The sequence below is a fragment of the Oncorhynchus mykiss genome, chromosome 31 (genome assembly GCF_013265735.2).
Source record: "Oncorhynchus mykiss isolate Arlee chromosome 31, USDA_OmykA_1.1, whole genome shotgun sequence".
Lineage (NCBI taxonomy): Eukaryota > Metazoa > Chordata > Actinopteri > Salmoniformes > Salmonidae > Oncorhynchus > Oncorhynchus mykiss.
Genome location: NC_050571.1, coordinates 29,536,027 through 29,560,461, shown reverse-complemented (window position 1 = coordinate 29,560,461; position 24,435 = coordinate 29,536,027). Strand labels below are relative to the sequence as shown.

Below are 24,435 nucleotides of genomic sequence, written 5' to 3'. Positions count from 1 at the left end.
CTGGACAACAACCTCTACCTCAATGTGAGCAAGACAAAGGAGCTGATTGTGGACTACAGGAAAAGGAGAGCCAAACAGGCCCCCATTAACATCGACGGGGCTGCAGTGATGCAGGTCGAGAGTTTCAAGTTCCTTGGCGTCCACATCACCAGCAAACTGTCATGGTCCAAACACACCAAGACAGTCGTGCAGGGGGCACGACAGCACCTTTTCCCCTTCAGGAGACGGAAAAGATTTGGCATGGGTCCTCAGATCCTCAAAAGGTTCTACAGCTGCACCATCGAGAGCTTCCTGACCGGTTGCATCAACGCCTGGTATGGCAACTGCTGGGCATATGATCGATCGTAAGGCGCTTCAGAAGGTAGTGCGAACAGCCCAGTACATCACTGGGACCAAGCTCCCTGCCATCCAGGACCTCAACACTAAGAGGTGTCAGAGGAAGACCCAAAGAATTGTCAGACTCCAGTCACCCAAGTCATAGACTGTTCTCCCTGCTACCGCACGGCAAGCGGTACTGGAGTGCCAAGTCTCGGTCCAAAAGGCTCCTTAACAGCTTCTACCCCCAAGCCATAAGACTGCTGAACAATGAATCAGATGGCCCCCCAGACAATTTATATTGACCCCCCCTCCCCTTTGTTTTTACACTGCTGCTACTTGCTGTTTATTATCTATGCAGTCACTTTACCTTAACTGTACCCCGCACATTGACTCGGTAGCGGTACCCCCTGTATATACAGTGGGGCAAAAAAGTATTTAGTCAGCCACCAATTGTGCAAGTTCTCCCACTTAAAAAGATGAGAGGCCTGTAATTTTCATCATAGGTACACTTCAACTATGACAGACAAAATGAGAAAAAAAATCCAGAAAATCACATTGTAGGATTTTTAATACATTTATTTGCAAATTATGGTGGAAAATAAGTATTTGGTCACCTACAAACAAGCAAGATTTCTTGCTCTCACAGACCTGTAACTTCTTCTTTAAGAGGCTCCTCTGTCCTCCACTCGTTACCTGTATTAATGGCACCTGTTTGAACAGGGCTCCACGCAAGATCTCACCCCGTGGGGTCAAAATGATCACAAGAACGGTGAGCAAAAATCCCAGAACCACACGGGGGGACCTAGTGAATGACCTGCAGAGAGCTGGGACCAAAGTAACAAAGCCTACCATCAGTAACACACTACGCCGCCAGGGACTCAAATCCTGCAGTGCCAGACGTGTCCCCCTGCTTAAGCCAGTACATGTCCAGGCCCATCTGAAGTTTGCTAGAGAGCATTTGGATGATCCAGAAGAAGATTGGGAGAATGTCATATGGTCAGATGAAACCAAAATATAACTTTTTGGTAAAAACTCAACTCGTCGTGTTTGGAGGACAAAGAATGCTGAGTTGCATCCAAAGAACACCATACCTACTGTGAAGCATGGGGGTGGAAACATCATGCTTTGGGGCTGTTTTTCTGCAAAGGGACCAGGAACAGCCCCAAAACATCACTGCTCTAGAGGAGATCTGCATGGAGGAATGGGCCAAAATACCAGCAACAGTGTGTGAAAACCTTGTGAAGACTTACAGAAAACGTTTGACCTCTGTCATTGCCAACAAAGGGTATATAACAAAGTATTGAGAAACTTTTGTTATTGACAATACTTATTTTCCACCATAATTTGCAAATAAATTCATTAAAAATCCTACAATGTGATTTTCTGGATTTTTTTTCTCATTTTGTCTGTCATAGTTGAAGTGTACTTATGATGAAAATTACAGGCCTCATCTTTTTAAGTATGAGAACTTGCACAATTGGTGGCTGACTAAATACTTTCTTGCCCCACTGTATGCTCGTTATTGTTATTTTGCGTTACTTTTTATTTTATTTTTTACTTTGTTTATTTAAATATTTTCTTAACTCTAGTTATTGAACTGTGTTGTTGGTTAAGGGCTTGTTAGCAAGCATTTCACGGTGAAGTCTACAACTGTTGTATTTGGCGCATGTGACAAATAACAATTGTTTTAAACCTAACACCTTATGAGCCTAGTTCATTGACCAAGAGTCATAATACACCAATGGCATTCAGCACAGCATTAACAGTGTGAGCCTGTTTTTTTTCTCAAAGGTCTGTGGAAGTGTTTTAACCCGAGGTTCCATGTGTTCCCTCCTCTCTCCCCCCAGTACCTGAAGATGTTTACTGACTTCCTGTCGTTCATGGTTCTGTTCAACTTCATCATCCCCGTGTCCATGTACGTGACGGTGGAGATGCAGAAGTTCCTGGGCTCCTTCTTCATCTCCTGGGACAAGGACTTCTTTGACCCCGAGATCCAGGAAGGGGCTCTGGTCAACACATCCGACCTCAATGAGGAGCTGGGACAGGTCAGGGGTTAAGCATGTGTTGATAAGACCATAACCACTTCCCCGAAGGAGCGGTCTTTGGTCATGGTTACCCTAGTTTACATGCCAGACTCCCACTGAAGTGTTACATACATTTGGCCAGATATCCACCCTGTATGAATACTTTGAAAAGGCATCCTATGTAATGTACTGTAATGTATCAGTTACCCAGTCATGTTAGATCAGTGATTACCTCAAGGGGAAGAGGTACAAACAAGGCCGTAGGTGTTGATGGGCTACGTTTACACAGGCAGCACAATTCTGATCTTTTGCCCAATTATTGTCAAGAAAATATAATCAGATTGATTAAAATACCAATTAGTCAGGGGGGGGGGGAAATCTGGTCTTTTAACCAATCTGATTTAATTTTCTTGCCAATAATTGGGCAAAAGATCAGAATTGTTGCCTGTGTAAACGCTGCTATAGTGGTCCAGGGCTTCTTTGCTCTTAGCCTCTGTCTTTGGTGGCGTGAGATGACCCTAAACCCAAATTAGCAACACCTCAAATTCCACAATATGAAATGGTCTAACTGTGCCTGATAGGACTTGACTGACTGCCTTCCCGACGTCTTTTTACTGAACCGCCAAACAGTGGCGTCGTAGATCAGTCACGTTCGGCTTGCCAGATGATTACTTCAATTAAAGGTGGTGATTGGTTAAACTAGATTTACGCGGTGTAACTGTCAGGGATTAATTGCCCATTGTTATTGTTCGCAGCCATTAATTGCAGCAAGTGTTTGTTTTTTTACGACCCTGGAAGAGAGTCTCATGCTTGATTCTCACTACAGGGCCAGAACCGTGCTGGCTAAGATGTCTTCTATTCCAGCATGGTTCCAGCCACTACGGTAGATGACTCTCCGTCATGGCTCGGCTCAGTAGTGTGAGACAGGTATTAGTCTGACCCTGCAGTTTCACCTTGTCTCCCCTAGGTGGAGTACGTGTTCACGGACAAGACGGGCACGCTGACCCAGAACAACATGGAGTTCATCGAGTGCTGCATCGACGGCTTCCAGTACAAGTACGCCGACTCAGGCACCGAGCTGGACGGCTTCTGTGTCACAGATGGACCCGTGAACATTCTGCAGCAGAAGGCTGGCAGGGTGGGTGACTGTCACGAACTGGTTGTCTGCACCCTCAGTTATTCCAGTCAGGCAGGCCAACATATATGGGTATCAGATGGCCCAGAGTGCTCGTGGAACCACGGAGATCACGCTGTGTTGACATAACAAGCGCCACACGTGTGTACTCTGGGCTGATAACACGTTGTGAGTGCTACCCGACCTGTTCCAGAACCAGTGTGATTTAATGGGTCCGGCAGTTTGTACTGTCTGTTGTCTGCTGCCAGTGTTATTGAATCCCATAGAGATGGATGTTGTTAGGTAGTGTTAGATGTTACTAGGTCATATCAAAGTAAATACCAGTGGTGTATTCATTTATTATATTCATTGAAAAACGTTTTGCAACGGCAAAAAGTTAAGGGAGGTCCATCCCTGTTTCAGCCTGTTTGCAATTGGTTCTTAATGAATACACCCCTGGTAAGTATGTCTGTGTTTTTCAGGAGAAGGAGGAGCTGTTCCTGCGTGCTCTGTGTCTGTGCCACACGGTGCAGGTGAAGGAGGCTACGGGTCAGGGGGATGGAGTAGCAGACGGTGTAGAGGACCAGGTGGACGGTGTCATGGGGCTGGATGGAGAGACGGTCGGGCCTGCGGACCTCGGGGGCTTCATTGCCTCCTCACCCGACGAGGTGGCACTGGTCAAGGGAGCCATGAAGTAAGGGGCAGGGCCTGAGCAATCAAATCAACTTTTATTAATTAGTCAATCGATCAAATGAGGCAATCAACTTTTATAAGGGGACTTGGTTTGTTGAATCAGAGCGTCTCACTTTGTCGCCATCTACAGGTACGGTTTCAAATTCCTTGGTATGGAGAGCAAGAACATGAGAGTGATGAACAGAAACAACGATGTTGAAACGTAAGTCATCGTATGACAAGTTGTTAAATACGTGAGTTTTACTTGTCTTTTTTTGTCATATAGAAAGTTCTCATTTGTTGGCTTCACATTGGCCTCTGAACTTGTAGGTACGAACTGCTTCACGTGTTGAACTTTGACCCGGTGCGAAGGCGTATGAGTGTGATAGTCCGAACCAAATCAGGTAAGGCTGCAATTACCTCCCACGTTGCTGCCTTGTCTCTGCCCTGTGTTGACTCCTGCCCCTAACCTGCCTGGCTGTGTTGGTTGCTCAGGGGACACCATGCTGTTCTGTAAGGGGGCCGACTCCTCTATCTTCCCCCGTGTCAGGCAGGAGGAGGTGGACAGGATACGCATGCACGTGGAACGCAACGCTACGGTGGGTCACAGCCACCCCATCTGTTTCACTAACTTGTGTTCATACAATGTTAATAGTCTGTGTATGTCCGCGCGCTTATGTCTCACAGTACCCAGGGAGGCTGCCGTTTTGTGTTCATATAAGGTTCATGTTCCTGTTTATTTGCAATAGGCACATTGAAAATGTATTGTTCTCACGTTCAGAAACCACATTATCAACGGCGAGTGTGTGTGTGTGTGTTAACGTACTATGTGTATTTGTGCTACGCGTCAGGAGGGCTACCGGACGCTGTGTGTGGCCTACAAGCTGCTGAGCAGGGAGGAGTATGACCAGGCAGACACGGGGCTGAGGGAAGCCAAGCTGGCCCTGCAGGACCGAGAGGAGAAACTCATGGCTGTGTACAACCAGGTGGAGACCGGGATGAGCCTGATCGGCGCTACCGCCGTGGAGGACAGGTAGGCGGACACGGTCACGTCAGGGTTAACTCATTCCTGCGTCCCAAATGGCACCCTATTACTCATATAGTGCACTAACCCCAAGGGCTCTGGTCTAAAGTAGTGGACTGAATAGGAGGCCAATTTAGAAGTGAAGCCATAATGTGTTGAGGTAAAACCCTGCGTGTGACAGCTCTACAATATGAGCTGTCATACAGGCGCATGCGCCCACCCGACTGTCATGGAGCGCATGACACTGAAACAAATGATTGGTTGAAGAAAGACTCTCAATTGTATTTCTTCAATGTAAAGTCAAGAGTCCTGAAACCAAAGAGAATGTAGGATTGAGTAGCACATTCCGTTTTGACACAAGTTGAGTGTTTTGTTGTGCACGCCAGTTACATTGTTTTAGTAACTTGCTACCAACGTTTCTACCGTGTATAAAGCTGCCCTTCTAAAAGTACATGCTCTAGCAATGTGAAATATATTATTAGACAACGATCAAAGTATTGGTAGAGTATAATCATATCATGTACCCTAGCTCTGTCTGAAGTGCCGCGCTGTTTCCTTGTTGAAGTGCCTGTGTGCATTACGCAGGAGGCAAATTAGTCTACATGTCATCGAGGAATTCATTGGATGACGGGAATAACCAAAGTCATTAATGATCGCAGGGGTGAATTATTTCATGAATGTGCATTGTGACTTACAGTAGAAGTTATGGCACAAGTTATTGAAGTGTGTGTGTTTATGTAAAACTGTTTGGGATAAACAGTACTGTTCAAAAGTTTGGGGTCACTTAGAATGTCCTTGTTTTTGAAAGAAAAGCACTTTTTTTTGTCCATTTAAAAATTACACCGAATTGATCAGAAATAAAGTGTAGACATTGTTAATGTTGTAAATGACTATTGTAGCTGAAAACAGTTGATTTTTAATGGAATTTCTACATAGGCGTACAGAGGCCCATTATCAGCAACCATCACTCCTGTGTTCCAATAGCACGTTGTGTTAGCTAATCCAGGTTTATCATTTTAAAAGGCTAATTGATCATTAGAAAACACTTTTGAAATAATGTTAACACAGCTGAAAACTGTTGTCCTGATTTAAAGAAGCAATAAAACTGTCCTCCTTTAGACTAGTTGAGTATCTGGAGCATCAGCATTTGTGGGTTTGATTTATTCAAGTCTTTGTCAACGTCCTGTTTTCTGTACAACGTTTATTGCCCAATTAGTCCTGCACCTGTTAATATTGTAAATGAAAGCCTCGAAGAGTGGTGAGCACCAGAACATCCTGTCTCCTCACTGTCTCTGATCCACCGCTTCAGTTACTGCTTCATCGACTGTCACACACACACTGTTTGTCTTACTTCCTCATCCCTCTCGTCCCATCAGTCATTCTCTGATACACAACCCTCATCACTCCCCACTTTTCTCCTCCTCCCTCTTACGCCAGGTTGCAGGAGGAGGCAGCCGAGACCATGGAGGCCCTGCAGGGAGCAGGCATGAAGGTGTGGGTGCTGACGGGGGACAAGATGGAGACGGCCAAGTCCACGTGCTATGCCTGCCGGCTGTTCCAGAGGAGCACAGAGCTGCTGGAGCTGACGGTGCGAACCCTGGTGGACCTGGGGAGGAAGAGAGAGGAGCGCCTGCACGAGCTGCTGCTAGACTACCACAAGAGGGCAGTACAGGACGCCCCACCGATCAAGGCTGGGGTCACCAGGTCAGTACTGAGTCCAGGGTTGGAGGTTGAAAGGAGTTTGTTGCCACTCCTGCTAGTTGTCAATTGATAACAATTGGTAGTAAATTATGTTTTGAATGCGAAGGTCAGACCTACTCCTCTCCCAGAATTCTAATTGATGACGTGAACACAGCTGTGTACCTGGACTGGATTTGCGGTCTGGTTTTGCTCTAGTTTGTGTTCTTGGGTCAAATCTAAACCCGTCTCTGCATTCTCTGTCCCTCCCAGGAGCTGGTCTTCAGCGAACCAGGACTACGGCTTCATCATAGACGGAGCCACTCTGTCCTTGGTGCTTAACTCCTCTCCGGAATCCAACTCCAGCTGCTACAAGAGTCTCTTCCTCCAGATCTGTCAGAACTGTACCACTGTGCTGTGCTGTCGCATGGCTCCCCTACAGAAGGCCCAGGTGAGTGACGTCATAGGCGCTTGCTGTTAGATCAAGTAGATTAACTGCATATGGCTATTGTAGTTGAAGGCGAACCAGTGTGACAGTTAAGGGATCACACAAAGTTATCATGTCCTCAAAAACCACTCTGTAATTCAACACATTACACCTGGTAATAATATGACAAATGTCTGCATCTGTGATCTGTGCATTTTAGTTTTGAATGCAGAACCCAATTGGGATTTAATTCAAACTCTGTCATTCCTTTTCCGCTCTCTCTCCTATAGATAGTAAAGATGGTGAAGAACTGTAAAGGCAGCCCCATCACCCTCTCCATCGGAGATGGGGCCAACGATGTCAGTATGATCCTGGAGGCACACGTTGGCATCGGTAAGACTCGGGACCTCGGTAGACCACCAAAGGCATTAGGCAGTGCCTTTTCTATGTAACATTACATTAATATTTTCCCTCGTCCTCCCTGTCGCAGGTATAAAGGGTAGGGAGGGTCGCCAGGCAGTGAGGAACAGTGACTATGCCATCCCTAAGCTCAAGCACCTGAAGAAACTGTTACTGGGACACGGGCACCTCTACTACGTTCGTATTGCCCACCTGGTGCAATACTTCTTCTACAAGGTAGGGGGCAGCACAGATATTTGAGCGCCATAACAGTACTGTGCTGGTTACTGAGGATCATGATGAGGTCATGGTTTGGAGCTGTAACACGGAAGCCTGTGTTTCTGCCAACCGAAGAGCAGTAGATATGCGGGAGTGAGGTGTACAATACATTTAACTCCGTTTTTCACAATTCCTGACATTGAATCCTAGTATAAATTCCCTGTCTTAGATCAGATAGGATCACCACTTTATTTAAAGAATGTGAAATGTCAGAATAATAGTAGAGCGATTTATTTCAGCTTTTATTTCTTTCATCGCATTCCCAGTGGGTCAGAAGTTTACATACACTCAATTAGTATTTGGTAACATTGCCTTTTAAATTGTTTAACTTGGGTCAAATGTTTCAGGTAGCCTTCCACAAGCTTCCCACAATAAGTTGGGTGAATTTTGGCCCACTCTTCCTGACAGAGCTGGTGTAACTGAGTCAGGTTTGTAGGCCTCCTTGCTCGCACACGCACTTTTTCAGTTCTGCCCTCACATTTTCTATAGAATTGAGGTCAGGGCTTTGTGATGGTCACTCCAATACCTTGACTTTGTTGTCCTTAAGCCACTTTGCCACAACTTTGGAAGTATGCTTGGGGTCATTGTCCATTTGGAATACCCATTTGCGACCAAGCTTTAACTTCCTGACAGATGTCTTGAGATGTTGCTTCAATATATCCACATCATTTTCCATCCTCATGATTCCATCTATTTTGTGAAGTGCACCAGTCCCTCCTGTAGCAAAGCACCCCCACAACATGATGCTGCCACCCCCGTGCGTCACAGTTGGGATGGTGTTCTTGGGCTTGCAAACCTTCCCTTTTTTCCTCCAAACATAACAATGGTCATTATGGCCAAACAGTTATATTTTTGTTTCATCAGACCAGATGACATATCTACAAAAAGTACAATCTTTGTCCCCATGTGCAGTTGCAAACTGTAGTCTGGCTTTTTTATGGAGGTTTTGGAGCAATGGCTTCTTCCTTGCTGAGCGGCCTTTCAGGTTATGTCGATATAGGACTCGTTTTACTGTGGATATAGATACTTTTGTACCTGTTTTCTCCAGCACCTTCAAGGTCCTTTTCTGTTCTGGTATTGATTTGCACTTTTCATCTCTAGGAGACAGAACGTGTCTCCTTCCTGAGCGTTGTCACGGCTGCGTGGTCCCATGGTGTTTATACTTGCGTACTATTGTTTGTACAGATGAACGTGGTACCTTTAGGTGTTTGGTAATTGCTCCCAAGGATGAACCAGACTTGTGGAGGTCTGCAATGTTTTTCCTGAGGTCTTGGCTGATTTCTTCTGATTTTCCCATGATGTCAAGCAAAGAGGCACAGAGTTTGAAGGTAGGCCTTGAAATACATCCACAGGTACACCTCCAATTGACTCAAATTATGTCAATTAGTCTATCAGAAGCTTGATATCTACGATATCATTTTCTGGAATTTTCCAAGCTTTTTAAAGGCGCAGTCAGCTTAGTATATGTAAACTTCTGACCCACTGGAATTGTGATACAGTGAAATAATCTGTCTATAAACAATTGTTGGAAAACTAACTTGTGTCAGGCACAAAGTAGATGTCCTAACCGACTTGCCAGAACTTTAGTTTGTTAACAAGAAAATTGTGGAGTGGTTGAAAAACGAGTTTTAATGACTCCAACCTATGTGTATGTAAATTTCCGACTACAACTGTACACAGCCAAGTCTTCTGATGCCGATAAAGGACTGTGATCAAGCTCATGTGATTTAGCTGACACCCGGACACCAAAGCTCTTCACCAAAGGTCATATCTGTCAGTGGAGGCTGCCGAGGAGAGGACGGCTCACAAAAATGACCAGAATGGGGTCAAGGGAATGGTATCAAACACACGGTTTTCATGTGTTTGATATCATTCCATCCGCTCCGTTACACTCCATTCCAGCCACTTATGAGCCGTCCTCCATTCAGCAGCCTCCATTGATGTCCGTTGCCTTTTGATGTCCATTGCCTAACCTCGGGCTCTTTCTCCCACACTCTTGTTTACAGAACCTCTGCTTCATCTTACCTCAGTTCTTGTACCAGTTTTTCTGTGGATACTCCCAGCAAGTGAGTATTGGTCTGGGCCCTGCTGGGGCTCCCCCTCTCTGAAGTTCAAAGATGCTCTAAACATGAAACGGCAGAGTATCCCATTGAACCGCAGCACCTTCTCCAGTCTACGCCCATACTCTTCCCCTCTGGTTGGAATGACCCCCTCTCCTCGATCTCCTGGAGTGGCTGCAGTATGATATATATATATATATATATATATATATATATATATATATATATATATATATATATATATATATATATATATATATATATATATATATATATATATATATATATATATATATATATATATATATATATAATATATATATGACATATATATTATATATATATTATATATATATGACATATATATTATATATATATTATATATATAATATATATATGACATATATAATATATATATGACATATATGACATATAGTATTGGTCACATACACATATTTAGCAGATCTTATTACAGGTGTAGCGAAATGCTAGTTTTCCGAGCTCCAACAGTGCAGTAGTATCTAACAATTCACAATAATACACACATCTAAAAGTAAAAGAATGGAATTAAGAAATGTTTAAATGTTAAGACGCGCATTGACTAAATTAGTATATACATATGAAATTCACATTATATACAGTGTGCCTAGTACATTGCCTTGGATACACCAAGTAGTTCTTGGCCGTATTGGCCAATGTGCCAAATGATTTATTAATTTGGCACATGTTTAACTCTAGCAGGAGGTGATCCATATTTTCACATCTGAGTATACACAGCTAAATTCTGATATATAAATAGTCTCTCAGTAGCTCTGTGGAAAAATATGTCCCTCATCTCAGACCTGCTCTCTCAGGTCCATCTGTGTGTGTGTATATATATATATATATCAAAGGATGGGTTGTTGCATGTGGCCACACGGCAACGGGCTTGAGGCTATAGAGCCCTCTTGCTGTGTAGCTAGTGTGTGTGTGTGCGTCTCTCCTCTCCGTGTAATTAACCCCTTGGTTCCCAATCCCTCCACTCCCTTCCCCCTCCCTCCCGTGCTCCCCAGCCTCTCTACGACGCAGCCTATCTGACGATGTACAACATCTGTTTCACCTCCATGCCTATCCTGGCCAACAGCCTCTTGGAGCAGCACATCTGTATGGAGGTCCTGATGGACAACGCCGCCCTCTACAGGTAGGACCGGGAACTAAACTTCATTCTGCACCTACGTAGAGAATGCACAGGCTTCTCGTGTGATTAGGACTAGCCAGGTATGTGGTTTCAAAGTCTTTGTATTCTTACGGTCTCCCCATCCTCCCTTCCTGCCCTCTTTTCTCCCTCTCTCCTTAGGGACGTAGCAAAGAATGCCATGTTGGGTTGGGGGCCCTTCCTGTACTGGACACTACTGGGGGTCTACCAGGGCCTCTTATTCTTCTTCGGGGTCCGCTTTCTCTTTAGTAACCCCGCCCTGCAGGATAATGGCCAGGTGTTTGGGAATTGGTCGTACGGAACGATTGTTTTTACTGTCCTCGTTTTCACTGTGACGCTGAAGGTAAAAGCACGTTATAACTCAATTGTGTTATTTGAAGTATATTTTTAGACCAATGATAACACTTGTCTTCTCTTTGTGGTTCTAGCTGGCTATGGACACTCGCCATTGGACGTGGATCAATCACTTTGTCATCTGGGGCTCGCTGGCCTTCTACATGTTCTTCAGCTTCTTCTGGGGTGGGATCATATGGTGAGTACTGGATTTTCTGGTGCGTACTTCAATTAGGGCTGACCCCATTTAGTCGACTGGTCGATAGGCTGTTGGTCGTCTGAGATTTCTTTAGTCGAGCGGACGCAAAAAATAAAAATGAAAATCTTGGTGTACAAGACAGCTGTCTGATTCGCGCTGAGTGGACTGATCCATTGCGGGGATGGCACAGTCCATTCTAAGACGTGCTACTGAAATTGTATGTGGTTATATTTAAAAACTGGTGTAACACAGATGTTGGTGTTGAGAACAATGTGGCGGAAGCAGCAGTGGAGTTAGGAGATGAGGAAACAGCATTCACCTTAATTGTCTAAGAAAAGTGAGGAGAGCAGAAACCACAACTTAATTAGGTCTATAATCAATAGCCTAACTGTTCAAATGTGCCTGGCTTTATACATCACCCACATACACTACCGGTTAAAAGTTTTAGAACACATACTCATTTTGCTTTATTTTTACTATTTTCTACATTGTAGAATAATAGTGAGGACATAAACTATGAAATAACACACGTGGAATGATATAGTAACCAAAAAAGTGTTAAAAAAATCCTAAATATATATTTTATCGTTGAGGTTCTTCAAATGGCCACCCTTTGCCTCGATGACAGCTGTGTGTTTAACTGTTCCAAATTGTCTGAATTTGTATATTGAAAATAATAATGACCTTCCTTTATCCTTGATCTTGTCGTTGTTATTATCATTGTTATATTAAGTAATGTCATTGTCATTAGTAGTCTTAGTATAGTAGCCTTGCGTAAACACCACCCAGCTGTAGGCCTAAGAGTGCATCCTGTTTAGTCAATACCGTAACTTACTTAGGCCTATATTTCAATACTTAGTGCCTTTGGAAAGTTTTCAGACCCCTTGACCTTTTCCATATTTGACTTTTTAAAAGTATATTTCCTCAGCAATCTACACACAATACCCCATAATGACAAAGCAAAAACACGTTTTTAGAGAGATTTGCACAAAAAAAAGATGCCTTATTTACATAAGTATTTAGACCCTTTGCTCTAAGATGCGAAATTGAGCTCAGCTACTTCCTGTTTCTATTGATCATCCTTGAGATGTTTCTACAACTTGATTGGAGTCCACCTGTGGTAAATTCAATTGATTAGACATGATTTGGAAAGGCCCACACCTGTCTATATAAGGTCCCACAGTTGACAGTGCATGTCAGAGCAAAAACCAAGTCACGAGGTTTAAGGAAGTGTCCGTAGAGCTCCGAGATCGGATTGTGTCCTCAGACTGGTGCGAAGGTTCACCTTCCAACAGGAGAAAGACCCTAAGCACACAGCCAAGACAACGCAGGAGTGGCTTCGGGACAAGTCTCAATGTTCTTGAATGGCCCAGCCAGAGCCCGTAGAACCCAAGAAGACTCGAGGCTGTAATCGCTGCCAAAGGTGTTTCAACAAAGTACTGAGTAAAGGGTCTGGATACTTAAGTTAATGTGATTTCATAGAAATAAATATAAATGTATATTTATTAATCTTATATATATTAGTAAACATTTCTAAACACGGTTTTGCTTCATCATTATGGGTTATTGTGTGTAGATTGATGAGGGGGAAAAATGATTTAATCAATTTTAGAATAAGGCTGTAACCTAACAATGTGGAGAAAGTCAAGGGGTCTGAATACTTTCCGAATGCACTGTATATAGGCTACTGTATCAATCGTTTATTTGTTCTTGTCATCACAGCATTCCAGTCATTCATGATTTGAAATGCACTCAAGCATTTTAGTTTTAAAATGCATAATCAACATAAACAATAAATAGGCATCTGTTTCTAGTCTTTGCTGTAATAAAGGCTTTATGAATTTGTTTTACAACCGACTCGTTTATAATTTGTTGTGTTTACATTGTTCCAAACTATCAGAAAAAGTTATTGTAATGTAGCACCATCTGTTTGGCACACATAATATGCATGCAGCATTTGCTCCTTACCTTGTTTTTCTTGATCTTCAGTATTTTGTAGACAAATTTATTCTACTAATCTGACTTCCCCTTTACCTCCTGAGCAACCAGTAAACATTCCCCCTGTTTCGAATTTGTCACTTTTTTTGCTGTTACATTGTTCAGAGTTTCTAACCAATTTATTGACGTGATTATGATATGTTGTAGGTCAGGCCCTATTGGTCATGTGCATGTGGTGCATACGTGTGACGTAACAAGAGCAAGGGTTGAGGCTAAGCGAATAGGGAATGTTTTTCCTAAACAAATTAAGGACTTTGATAGCAACTTTTCAGTCAGAAATGGTTGTAATTGTTGCAGCTTCAGCAACACAGACAGCACCATGAACACCTTTTGATGTTCTGTGGTGGTCGCTGCAGCAGGGAGGAGAGTGAGACAATGGGTGCTAGTCACACAGTCACTCGCTGTCTTTATTTTTTTGGTTACAGCGCAGCGAGGGTGAGCCAGGCGCAGCACAATCAAATCAGATGCGGTCAGACTCCCTCTAGTCGTTTCTTAATTATTTCATCAGTGCACTTAGAGCTTCAGAAGCTCAGTGCATATAGTTGATTTGATTAAAACACATAGGATGTGTCTATACAGTGGGGGGGGAAAGTATTTAGTCAGCCACCAATTGTGCAAGTTCTCCCACTTAAAAAGATGAGAGGCCTGTAATTTAGTGGAGTTTGGAGTGTGACTGTTTTGAGGTTGTGGACAGGTGTCTTTTATACTGATAACAAGTTCAAACAGGTGCCATTAATACAGGTCACGAGTGGAGGACAGAGGAGCCTCTTAAAGAAGTTGTTACAGGCCTGTGAGAGCCAGAAATCTTGCTTGGTTGTAGGTGACCAAATACTTATTTTCCACCATAATTTGCAAATAAATTCCTTAAAAATCCTACAATGTGATTTTCTGGATTTTTTTTCCCCCATTTTGTTTGTCATTGTTGAAGTGTACCTATGATGAAAATTACAGGCCTCATCTTTTTAAGTGGGAGAACTTGCACAATTGGTGGCTGACTAAATACTTTTTTGACCCACTGTATATGGAAAAATACACATTTTGAAATTGAGACCAATCGATTGGTCGAAAGAACCGATGGCTCTTGTTCAGCCAATATTTTTTTTTAAGGTTAGTGATGGGCTGGAGCAAAAGCCAGCACGCCATGTAGCACCATGTGACTGCTGAATTTGGACTGACCTATGTAAATGTTATAAACCCTCTCCCTCCCGTCAGGCCTTTCCTTCGGCAGCAGCGTCTCTACTTTGTGTTTGCTAATATGCTGAGCTCTGTGTCAGCCTGGCTGATCATCATCCTGCTCATCCTGCTCAGCCTGTTGCCTGAGATCCTGCTGCTGGTCCTCCGAAAGCCCCGTGGGCCCCACTCACGACAGGTACTGTCCACATACAGTGATACCATATTGTTTAAATGTTACAAGGGGTAACAACTCTTCAAAACACTTCATAGTAGTTTTCCTGTATTCGTATCTTTCATCATTTCTATGGGCTATGACTTATCTTTTATGCGTCAGTGGAATAAGGAGACGTTCAGACGCCCCTGTATTTCTGTTTATACATAACCATCTTTGTTTAAATTTAGAATTAACATTTTGTCCTTAAGTATCCATTTGTGTCTCCAAGAAGACTTGGTCATGCTTGACGAAGCCCATCGCTCTAAACACTTTAAAGGATCCACCCATTTTTTTTCAATTTTCACCTAAAATGACATGCACCAATCGAACTTGCCTGTAGCTCAAGACCTGAAGCAAGGATATGCATATTCTTGATACCATTTGAAAGGGAACACTTTGAAGTTTGTGGAAATGTGAAATACATTTAGGAGAATATAACCCATTAGATCTAGTATAAGATGATACAAAGAAAAAAACGTTTTGTTTTGCTGTGATCTTTGAAATGCAAGAGAGGCCATTATGAATTATTCTAGCCCAGGCACAATTTTGACTTTGGCCACTAGATGGCAGCAGTGCATTTGCAACGTTTTAGACTGATCCAATGAACTATTGCATATCTATTCAAAATGTTGTATCAAGACTGCCCAAATGTGCCTATTTAGTTTATTTATACATGTTCACGTTCATAATTGTGTACTCTCCTCAAACAATAGCATGGTATTATTTCACTCTAATAGCTACTGTAAAATTGACAGTGCAGTTAGATTAACAAGAATTTAAGCTTTCTGCCCATATCATTTATCATTTGTTTTTTTTCTTACAACCTCATGCTAATCACATTAGCCTACGTTAGCTCAACCGTCCTGAGGTCAGGACATGGATCCTGTAGAGGTTAAAGAGCTCCTCCATAGCGGTCTGATTTGTGTTGTTGATATGGATGGAGATCACAGGAATAATCAAATTTGCCCCAGTCTCCCTTCTGAGGCCAGTATCCCCTGGTATTGCCTGTCACTCAGTTAACTCCCCATGAGTCAAATTGGTTTTCCTTCAAAGTATTAGGAATGGTGTGATTTATGGTGAAATTGCAGAGGGCCAAATTCAAAATACAGAAATAGTCATAATAAACATTCATAAAAAATACGAGCGAGAGACCAATGACAATTCCCCTATGAAATGACCCTCTGTAAACAAGCAAAACAGAGCAGTGATTTTAAGATGTTTTTATTGATTAGTATTCAACATAATGTCTGTACTGTGACGTCAATGTTCACTTCGCAACGGCTATGGAGGAGCAAGTGGCGCTCTCGGAAACATTCAGACAGAAACCGTTGGCCCAACTTTCTGTTTATTAGGTACACCCATCTAGTACTGGGTCGGACCCCCCCCCCCCCCCCCATCTTACCTCCAGAACAGCCTGAGTTCTTCGGGGTGTGGATTCTACAAGTCGGAAAAGTTCAACAGGGATGTTGGTCCATGCTGATGCGACGGCGTCACGCAGTTGCTGCAGATTGGACGCCGGTACACCACCTCCACCAACCTGTACTGTTGACACCAGGCAGGATGGATCCATGGACTCATGCTGCTTACGCCAAATCCAGACTCTAGGATCAGCATGACGCTACAGGAACCGTGATTTGTCAGACCAGGCCATGTTTTTCCACTCAATTGTCCAGTATTGGTGATCATGTGCCCATTGGAGCTGCTGCTTCTTGTTTTTAGCTGATAGGAGTGGAACCTTGTGTGGTCGCTGCAATAGCCCATTCGGGACTAGGATCGCCGAGATGCCGTACTGCACACCACTGTTGTACTGCACCGTTATTTGTCTGTCGGTAGCTGGCCCTTTAGCTTGCGCGATTCTTGCCATTTTCCTTCGACCTCTCGACAATTAGCTGTTTTCGCCCACAGGACTGCCGCTGACTGGATGCTTTTTGTTTGTCCCACCCTTCTTGGTAAACCCTAGACCAGGGGTCTCCAACTTTTTATAGGATGAGGGCTACTTAAAACAAATGAAACGTTGCAAGCTATTTTTTTTCTCTAACTTTTCTCGAGTCCTTAGTGTACAATGTGTTTTCGGTCAAGATAACTGGTAAGATGGTTAATAAACTGTATTTGGCACGACAGGCACCATACAATTATTTTGTATTTTCCCGAATTCTGTTTTATTTCCTGGTTTTGGATTATTTTCTGTTTTTTACTTTCATTATTACAATTATTCAAAGAAACAACACAAATCGATGTTCTGAGTCCATGTCAATGCTTAAATTACATCAGAAATCAATTTCTGAGGTCTGAAAAAGAAAAAGTAACACATTTAGATTTGAGTGTAATAAACCTTTAATAACGCATTTAGCAAGAGAGGAATGTGTCATTCTAACGTTTCTGCTGTTAGGCCTACTGCTGCAACACTTGTCATGACACTGCGCAACTATGGCAACTGCTAACAATTAACATTTAATTGAGGTTTTTGGAGAAAGTCTTTCTGCCCACAAGACGGTTATCATTAGCATCGCTAACTGGCTACATACAGAGTGATGGACAAACTCGCACACCTAACACAGGCAATATTGCTGGAGTTTAAGTTTGGCTTTTTAAACCAATAGTGACTAATCAGGGGTGGGATAATGTCAGTATGGCTTTGATTTGATAGTGGCCAGGACTTTATGACAGATTGCGATGGAACACGTGAAAAATGAATGTACTTTCAGAATTGATTGGCGAGCTACTCATAGGTGAGCTGCGAGCTACTGGTAGCTCTACCTGTTGGAGAACCCTGCTGTAGACACTGTTGTGCGTAAAAAGCCCAGGAGGGTGGCCCTTTCTGACATACTGGATCCGGTGTGCCTGGCACAGGTCATGTCCCTCTAAGTTGCTTAGGTCACTCATTTTGTTCAATCGAATAGTAACTGGAGGCCTGTCTGCTTTATATAGCAGGCCACATGACTCACTGTCTGTAGGAGCGAACCATTTTCTTCAACGGGGTGGTGTACCTAATTAACTGGCCGGTGAGTGTGTATAAATGCATAGAGTTGAAGTTGGAAGTTTACATACACCTTAGCCAAATACATTTAAACTCAGTTTTTCACAATTCCTGACATTTTAATCCTAGTAAAAATTCCCTGTCTTAGGTCAGTTAGGATCACCACTTTATTTTAAGAATGTGAAATGTCAGAATAATAGTCGAGCGATTTATTTATTTCAGCTTTTATTTCTTTCACCACATTCCCAGTAGGTCAGAAGTTTACATGCACTCAATTAGTATTTGGTAGCATTGCCTTTAAATTGCTTAACTTGTATCAAACGTTTCAGGTAGCCTTCCACAAGCTTCACACAATAAGTTGGGTGAATTTTGTCCCATTCCTCCTGACAGAGCTGGTGTAACTGAGTCAGGTTTGTAGGCCTCTTTGCTCGCACACGCTTTTTCAGTTCTCCCCTCAATTTTTCTATAGGATTGAGGTCAGGGCTTTGTGATGGCCACTCCAATACCTTGATTTTGTTGTCCTTAAGCCATTTTGCAACAACTTTGGAAGTATGCTTAGGGGTCATTGTCCATTTGGAAGACCCATTTGCGACCAAGCATTAACTTCCTGACTGATGTTGCTTCAATATATCCATATCATTTTCCATCCATGATGCCATCTATTTTGTGAAGTGCACCAGTCCCTCCTGCAGCAAAGCACCCCCACAACATGATGCTGCCACCCCCGTGCTTCACAGTTGGGATGGTGTTCTTCGGCTTGCAAGCTTCCCCCGTTTTCCTCCAAACATAACGATGGTCATTATGGCCAAACGGTTATATTTTTGTTTCATCAGACCAGAGGACATTTCTCCAAAAAGTATGATGTTTGTCCCCATGTGCAGTTGCAAACTGTAGTCTGGCTTTTTTATGGCGGTTTGGAGCAGTGGCTTCTTCCTTTCTGAGCGGCCTTTCAGGTTATGTTGATATAGGACTCGTTTTACTGTGGATATAGGTACTTTTGTTCCAGTTTCCTCCAGCATCTTCATAAGGTCCTTTGCTGCTGTTCTGGGATTGATTTGCACTTTTCGCACCAAAGTACGTTAATCTCAAGGAGACTGAATGCATCTCCTTCCTGAGCAGTATGACGGCTGCGTGGTCCCATGGTGTTTATACTTGCGTACTATTGTTTTTACAGATGAACGTGGTACCTTCAGGCATTTGGAAATTGCTCCCTTGGATGAACCAGACTTGTGGAGTTGTACAATTTTTTTTCTGTGGTCTTGGCTGATTTATTTTGATTTCCCTTGATGTCAACCAAAGAGGCACTGAGTTTGAAGGTAGGCCTTGAAATACATCCACAGTTACACCTCCAATTGACTCAAATTATGTCAATTAGTCTATCAGAAGCTTCTAAAGCCATGATATAGTTTTCTGGAATTTTCCAAGCTTTTTAAAGGCGCAGTCAGCTTAGTATATGTAAACTTCTGACCCACTGGAATTGTGATACAGTGAATTATAAGTTAATGTCTGAAAACAATTGTTGGAAAAATGACTTGTCATGCACAAAGTAGATGTCCTAACCGACTTGCCAAAACTATAGTTTGTTAACAAGAAATTTGTGGATTGGTTGAAAAACTTGTTTTAATGACTCCAACCTAAGTTTATGTAAACGTTCGACTTCACCTGTACGTGCATGCATACAAAAGTATCTGCACACCCCTTCAAATTAGTCGATTTGGCTATTCAGCCTCACCCGTTGCTGAGAGGTGTATACATTCAAGCACACAGCCATGCAATCTCCATAGACAAACATTGGCACTAGAATGGCCTTACTGTAGAGATCAGTGACTTTCAATGTGGCACCGTCATTGGATGCCACCCCTCCGCCCTGCTAGATCTGTCCTCTGTTGCAACACTCACTACCCAGTTCCAAACTGCCTCTGGAAGCAACGTCAGCAACAAGAAATGTTTGTCAGGAGCTTCAAGAAATGGGTTTCTGAGGCCTAGCAGCCGCACACAAGCTTAAGATCACCATGCGTTCTCTGGAGTGATGAATCACGCTTCACCATCTAGCATTGCGACGAATGAATCTGGATGTATTAATAATTTGGGGAATGCTCATTTGTCCTGTTACACACTTGTGCGTTTCTTGCGTATCCCACCTCCTCTTGAGACACCCGCTGGGAGTGGGGTCACTGCCAGGGTTACCATTGCACGGCGCCCCTGGAGCAATTAGGGTTAAGTGCCTTGTTCAAGTGCACAGGGAGGTTTCACCTTACCGGCTCCGGTATTCAAACCAGCGACCTTTCGGTTACTGGCCGAACGCTCTAACCTTGAGGCTATCTTGCCGCACCCTATATAAGACTCTGCCCTAACTAAATGCTATCTCTCTAACTCTGCTGCTTTGTAGTAATACATTCTCTACAGTCTCTCTCCCCTACTCTCACTTCCTCTTATTGCCTCTTCTGTTTCTTCCTTTCTGTCCTGCCTGCTTTGCTGCAGATCAAGCAACGGCTTCCTTCGTCGGGGACGTCCACTATCTTCATGCTGTCACAGACCGCCAGTACTCACAGCTTCTCCTGGAGTGACTGAGGTCTCTCTTTCCCTTTACTGCCTCTCCTTTTCTCTCCTCCTTGTTCCCCCACCCACTCTCCTCCTTGTTCCCCCACCCACTCTCCTCCTTGTTCCCCCATCCACTCTCCTCCTTGTTCCCCCACCCACTCTCCTCCTCGCTCTCCTCCCATCTGTCCTGTCCTGCTTGTCAGATTCGTCCCCTCCTCCTTCCTTTAACATCCAGTTGGCCTTGATTGACCATTCTAGAGGTTCCCTGTTCAGGTCATGGTGAGGTTAAAGAGAAGCTACCTTTCTAACCACTGTCTAGACTGGGTGGTACATTTTTTGTTATTTCAGGATCATTTGAGAATGCTTATGTAAATGCTGGGTTGCCCAATGCCAAGCCATCTCACTTCCCCAGCAATTGTGGTTTTTCGTTTGTTGCTGCAGCGTTGGTCCTATGTCTAATTCAGTATGTCTGAGTGCATCAGTCAGTGTGTCTTTCCTGCCCGTGCTGCCACTGTGCCTGCTGTCTCTGCATGCCTGTCCAGGTGAATGCAGCACGCAAACAAATGAGATTTACCTGCATGCCAGCGTGCTCCAGACCCCAGCCAACCCTGGACCCCACCACAACCGCAGTGGGCCACTACAGACATTTCTGGGTGGTTGTGTGTTGCTATGAATGTGTCTTTTTAATCATAACTTTCTAGTTAATGTCACCCAAATGCCCCAAAGGATATTTGAAGTATTTGGATAGCTGTACCAATAATGTGTATTAGTCTATTAAGATGGCTTTGTGTTGACCTTAAATAATGCGACATTAAGAACGACGCAAGCTTTCTAAAACATTGACCCTCCTGGGTAGAGGAGAGAGAATTCACCAAGGAGAGTGTGTGTTTTAAACTACATTACATTGTCCAACTTCTGTCTCAAGTGTGTAAGTGTCTGTCTGTCAGCACGAGGTGCCATTAGTGTCTCTTGCTTCACCCTTCCAGAAGAAGCCAGTGGTTCAGTCGGGCGTGGGGGAAACCCAGTCTCCCCGGTCTTCAGCCAGGCCCCTGCTCATGAAAACCTTTTCAGACGAGTCCAATACTATCCTATGAACAGGTACCGACCCCCAACTCTGCCCCTTAGTTAAAACAATCAAATACCCCCCAAAATAAACCCTTTAGCTGTCTAGATCTGCGGAGACCCAGTGCTCTTTAACTGTAACCAGAATCCTGCTTCCCGTGCCTTCAACATCTTCTTTTAAGAAGTTGGTTCAGTCCTCTAATGGCTACTGTAACCCATACTTCCTGTGTGTTGAGCTCTGACTGGTTGGCTGAAAAGTGTATTGTTCATAATGGCTGCGTCATTATGTACATTGGATATGGATAAACATTTAACTGTGTCCGAATGTATAAATTGATGTCAGAAGGGGAGCCTTTTCCAATATGATCCACTAAGCCAGGACAGTCGATGCTCTTTTCAGCCTCCCAGTAGACGACCGGCTCATTGTGGCCTTGCATGTGGTCTTTAAGGATTTCCAGTTACCTTTTTGACTAAGTATGGACTCCGTTGAGGATCGGGGATGAATCTGTCTCATCAGTGTGTGAATGTGAGTGTCTGTTTTTCTTTTTCCTCTGTATTCCTAATGAAATATTGCAGACCTCGTAATCTGCCTTTTTTAATTTCTCCCCTTGTGGAGTTGTCATTTATATGGTGGTTGTGGTGTCCCTCCTGGTTGCATGTGCAATGTACTATTTGTCTGTTACTGGCGTCTTGTATTTTCCATTTGCAAGTACTACATTTTGTTACCACCTTTCCTTTGCCTGATTGTATGTTGCTCTTCCTACATCAAAATGAACTGATCGTTGCCTGGAGTGAATGTGTCAAATAAAATAAAATTGTATCGGTCAAATATTTTTGCTGTGTGACCTGACGTTTTAATTTGGGAGCACCAGTGCGACTACAAACATATCTGCCAGATTATAATTGTTTTAATGATTAAGGGAAAGGGGATACCTAGTCAGTTGCACGGCTGAATGCATTCAACCCAAGACCTCTGAATCAGAGAGGTGCGGGGGGGCTGCCTTAATCGACGTCCACGTCATTGGCGCTGGGGAGCAGTTCTTGTGGGGGGGGGGATAAGATAAGAAAGTGAGTCCAGATTCCTGACCGTGGTGGTTGCACCATTACTACAGAGAGAACCGCCCGTCTGTAGCCAGAACCGTTGGACAGTTGTGACCATGTTACCGGCGCTACGGTTTTGCTGGAGATAATAAACAAATGTCTTAACAGTGTTAGATATTACTTTCCTAGGGTACAAAATGTGCTTCAAAAGTACATATAATTCATATAGGCCCAATAAAGTCTATCTCAATTGATTTTAAAATGACATTTCCTGGTGCTCCTAAATTTTATGTGGTGCTCCTAACTTTAAAATAATTTGGGTGCAACAGTGCTACCAATGTAAAATGCTAATTGGGAGCCCTGGTTCTGTTTATTGGCAAGTCTGGGTTAACACCAGGCTTTACGCTCCCATCCATCACCTGTATTTAACCTGCTTCTCTATTCTTCCCAGCCTTCAGAGGACTCCCTCCTAAAAACATCCAGGTAAAACAAGGGTTAATCTCACATGTCTTAATCCTCGGCTATCGCCTCATGGTCTTCTTGGGTTCCATACACTTCTAGAATCATCAGGGATGATCACATGATATCAGAGCAGTAGATATTCTATGATTTGATTTGAGTTAATCTGCTTTCAGGGGAGGTGTGTCCAATCAATTTTATTTGGGGGTATGTGGTCAATTCTATCAGATTTTTGGGGTCAACATTTAATGGTGTCTGTCATGGTGCTGCTCTTTGTTGCCACCTTCCAGTGGTTGGCATTTGGCAGGAGCAGGATTCTGTCTATGGTGGTGGACTGACTTCTGTCTCTGTGTGTTTGTCCTCTCCAGATCGCTGCTGTCACGCCCTTGTCCTACAAGCACCTGATCGGGCAGGAGTGAAGGGCAGAACGGAGGGTTAACTATACTGCGGCCAGTGTCTTTCAGGCCCCCATGGCAGTCAAGCTGGCTGCCAGCACTTTTGCCTGATCTAAAAAGAAAATGGAAATTGACAAAAAGAAAATAGAAAAGATGCTAGAAGAGCCAGGGATGGACTCCTGTCACCCTCTTCCTGTTTCCCTCTGCATGTCTGCAGAGTACTGCACCACTGGCCCACGCAGCACAGGCCGTTTTTACAGCGGTTTTACTGCACTATTCAGACAGGAGGCATGAGTTTCCGCAGTTTCTTTTTCTTTCTTAAAAAATTGAAATGAATGCGCACACGGCTACCTTGTCAGTAGTACTACTATGATCTCCTGTGTTCTAACATGCAGCCACACCTCCACTGACCCAGAATGATTCATCTGCATGAAACGAAGGAGGCTCCATGAATGCCACTTGCTATTACTTGTGTGTTTAGGTCAAGGTTTGTTAAAACAAAAATGTTACTTAACTTTCTGAAACAGATTCCACAGTTCCAGGCCCAAATAGTATGTACAGTACCAGTCAAAAGTTTTAGAACACCTTCTCATTCAAGGGTTTTTCTTTTCTTTTTATTATTTTCTACGTTGTAGAATAATTGTGAAGACGTCAAAATTATGAAATGACACATATGGAATCATGTAGTAACCAAAAAACTGTTGAAGGAATCAAGATGTATTTGAGATTCTTCAAAGTAGCCACCCTTTGCCTTGATGACAGCTTTGCACACTCTTGGCATTCTCTCAACCAGCTTCACCTGGAATGCTTTTCCAATTGGGTTGAGGTTGAGTGATTGTGGAGGCCAGGTCATC

At 43.5% G+C, this 24,435-nt stretch overlaps 1 protein-coding gene across 6 annotated transcripts in view; it reads left to right on the top strand.

Moving 5' to 3' along the window:
* Window positions 1–24,132, top strand: part of LOC110504953 (phospholipid-transporting ATPase IG) — a 72,894-nt gene extending 48,762 nt beyond the window's left edge. Inside the window, exons 12-30 of one of the 6 annotated variants that reach the window (XR_005041142.1) lie at window positions 2,166–2,363; window positions 3,310–3,480; window positions 3,939–4,150; window positions 4,280–4,351; window positions 4,459–4,532; window positions 4,624–4,727; window positions 4,980–5,161; window positions 6,590–6,856; window positions 7,103–7,280; window positions 7,547–7,649; window positions 7,747–7,892; window positions 9,941–10,000; window positions 11,047–11,174; window positions 11,331–11,532; window positions 11,618–11,721; window positions 14,932–15,088; window positions 21,167–21,722; window positions 23,179–23,210; window positions 23,555–23,750. Coding sequence is in view for 5 of the 6 variants with exons in the window: in XM_036969715.1 (XP_036825610.1) it covers window positions 2,166–2,363; window positions 3,310–3,480; window positions 3,939–4,150; window positions 4,280–4,351; window positions 4,459–4,532; window positions 4,624–4,727; window positions 4,980–5,161; window positions 6,590–6,856; window positions 7,103–7,280; window positions 7,547–7,649; window positions 7,747–7,892; window positions 9,941–10,000; window positions 11,047–11,174; window positions 11,331–11,532; window positions 11,618–11,721; window positions 14,932–15,088; window positions 21,611–21,718 (2,466 nt within the window). In the remaining variant the exon portion in view is untranslated. Of the gene's footprint in view, window positions 1–2,165; window positions 2,364–3,309; window positions 3,481–3,938; window positions 4,151–4,279; window positions 4,352–4,458; window positions 4,533–4,623; window positions 4,728–4,979; window positions 5,162–6,589; window positions 6,857–7,102; window positions 7,281–7,546; window positions 7,650–7,746; window positions 7,893–9,940; window positions 10,001–11,046; window positions 11,175–11,330; window positions 11,533–11,617; window positions 11,722–14,931; window positions 15,089–20,564; window positions 20,656–21,166; window positions 21,723–23,178; window positions 23,211–23,554 lie in introns of those variants that run through there. The other 5 variants (XM_036969715.1, XM_036969716.1, XM_036969718.1 and 2 more) reach the window with 5 other exon arrangements.
* Window positions 24,133–24,435: the final 303 nt, after the last annotated feature.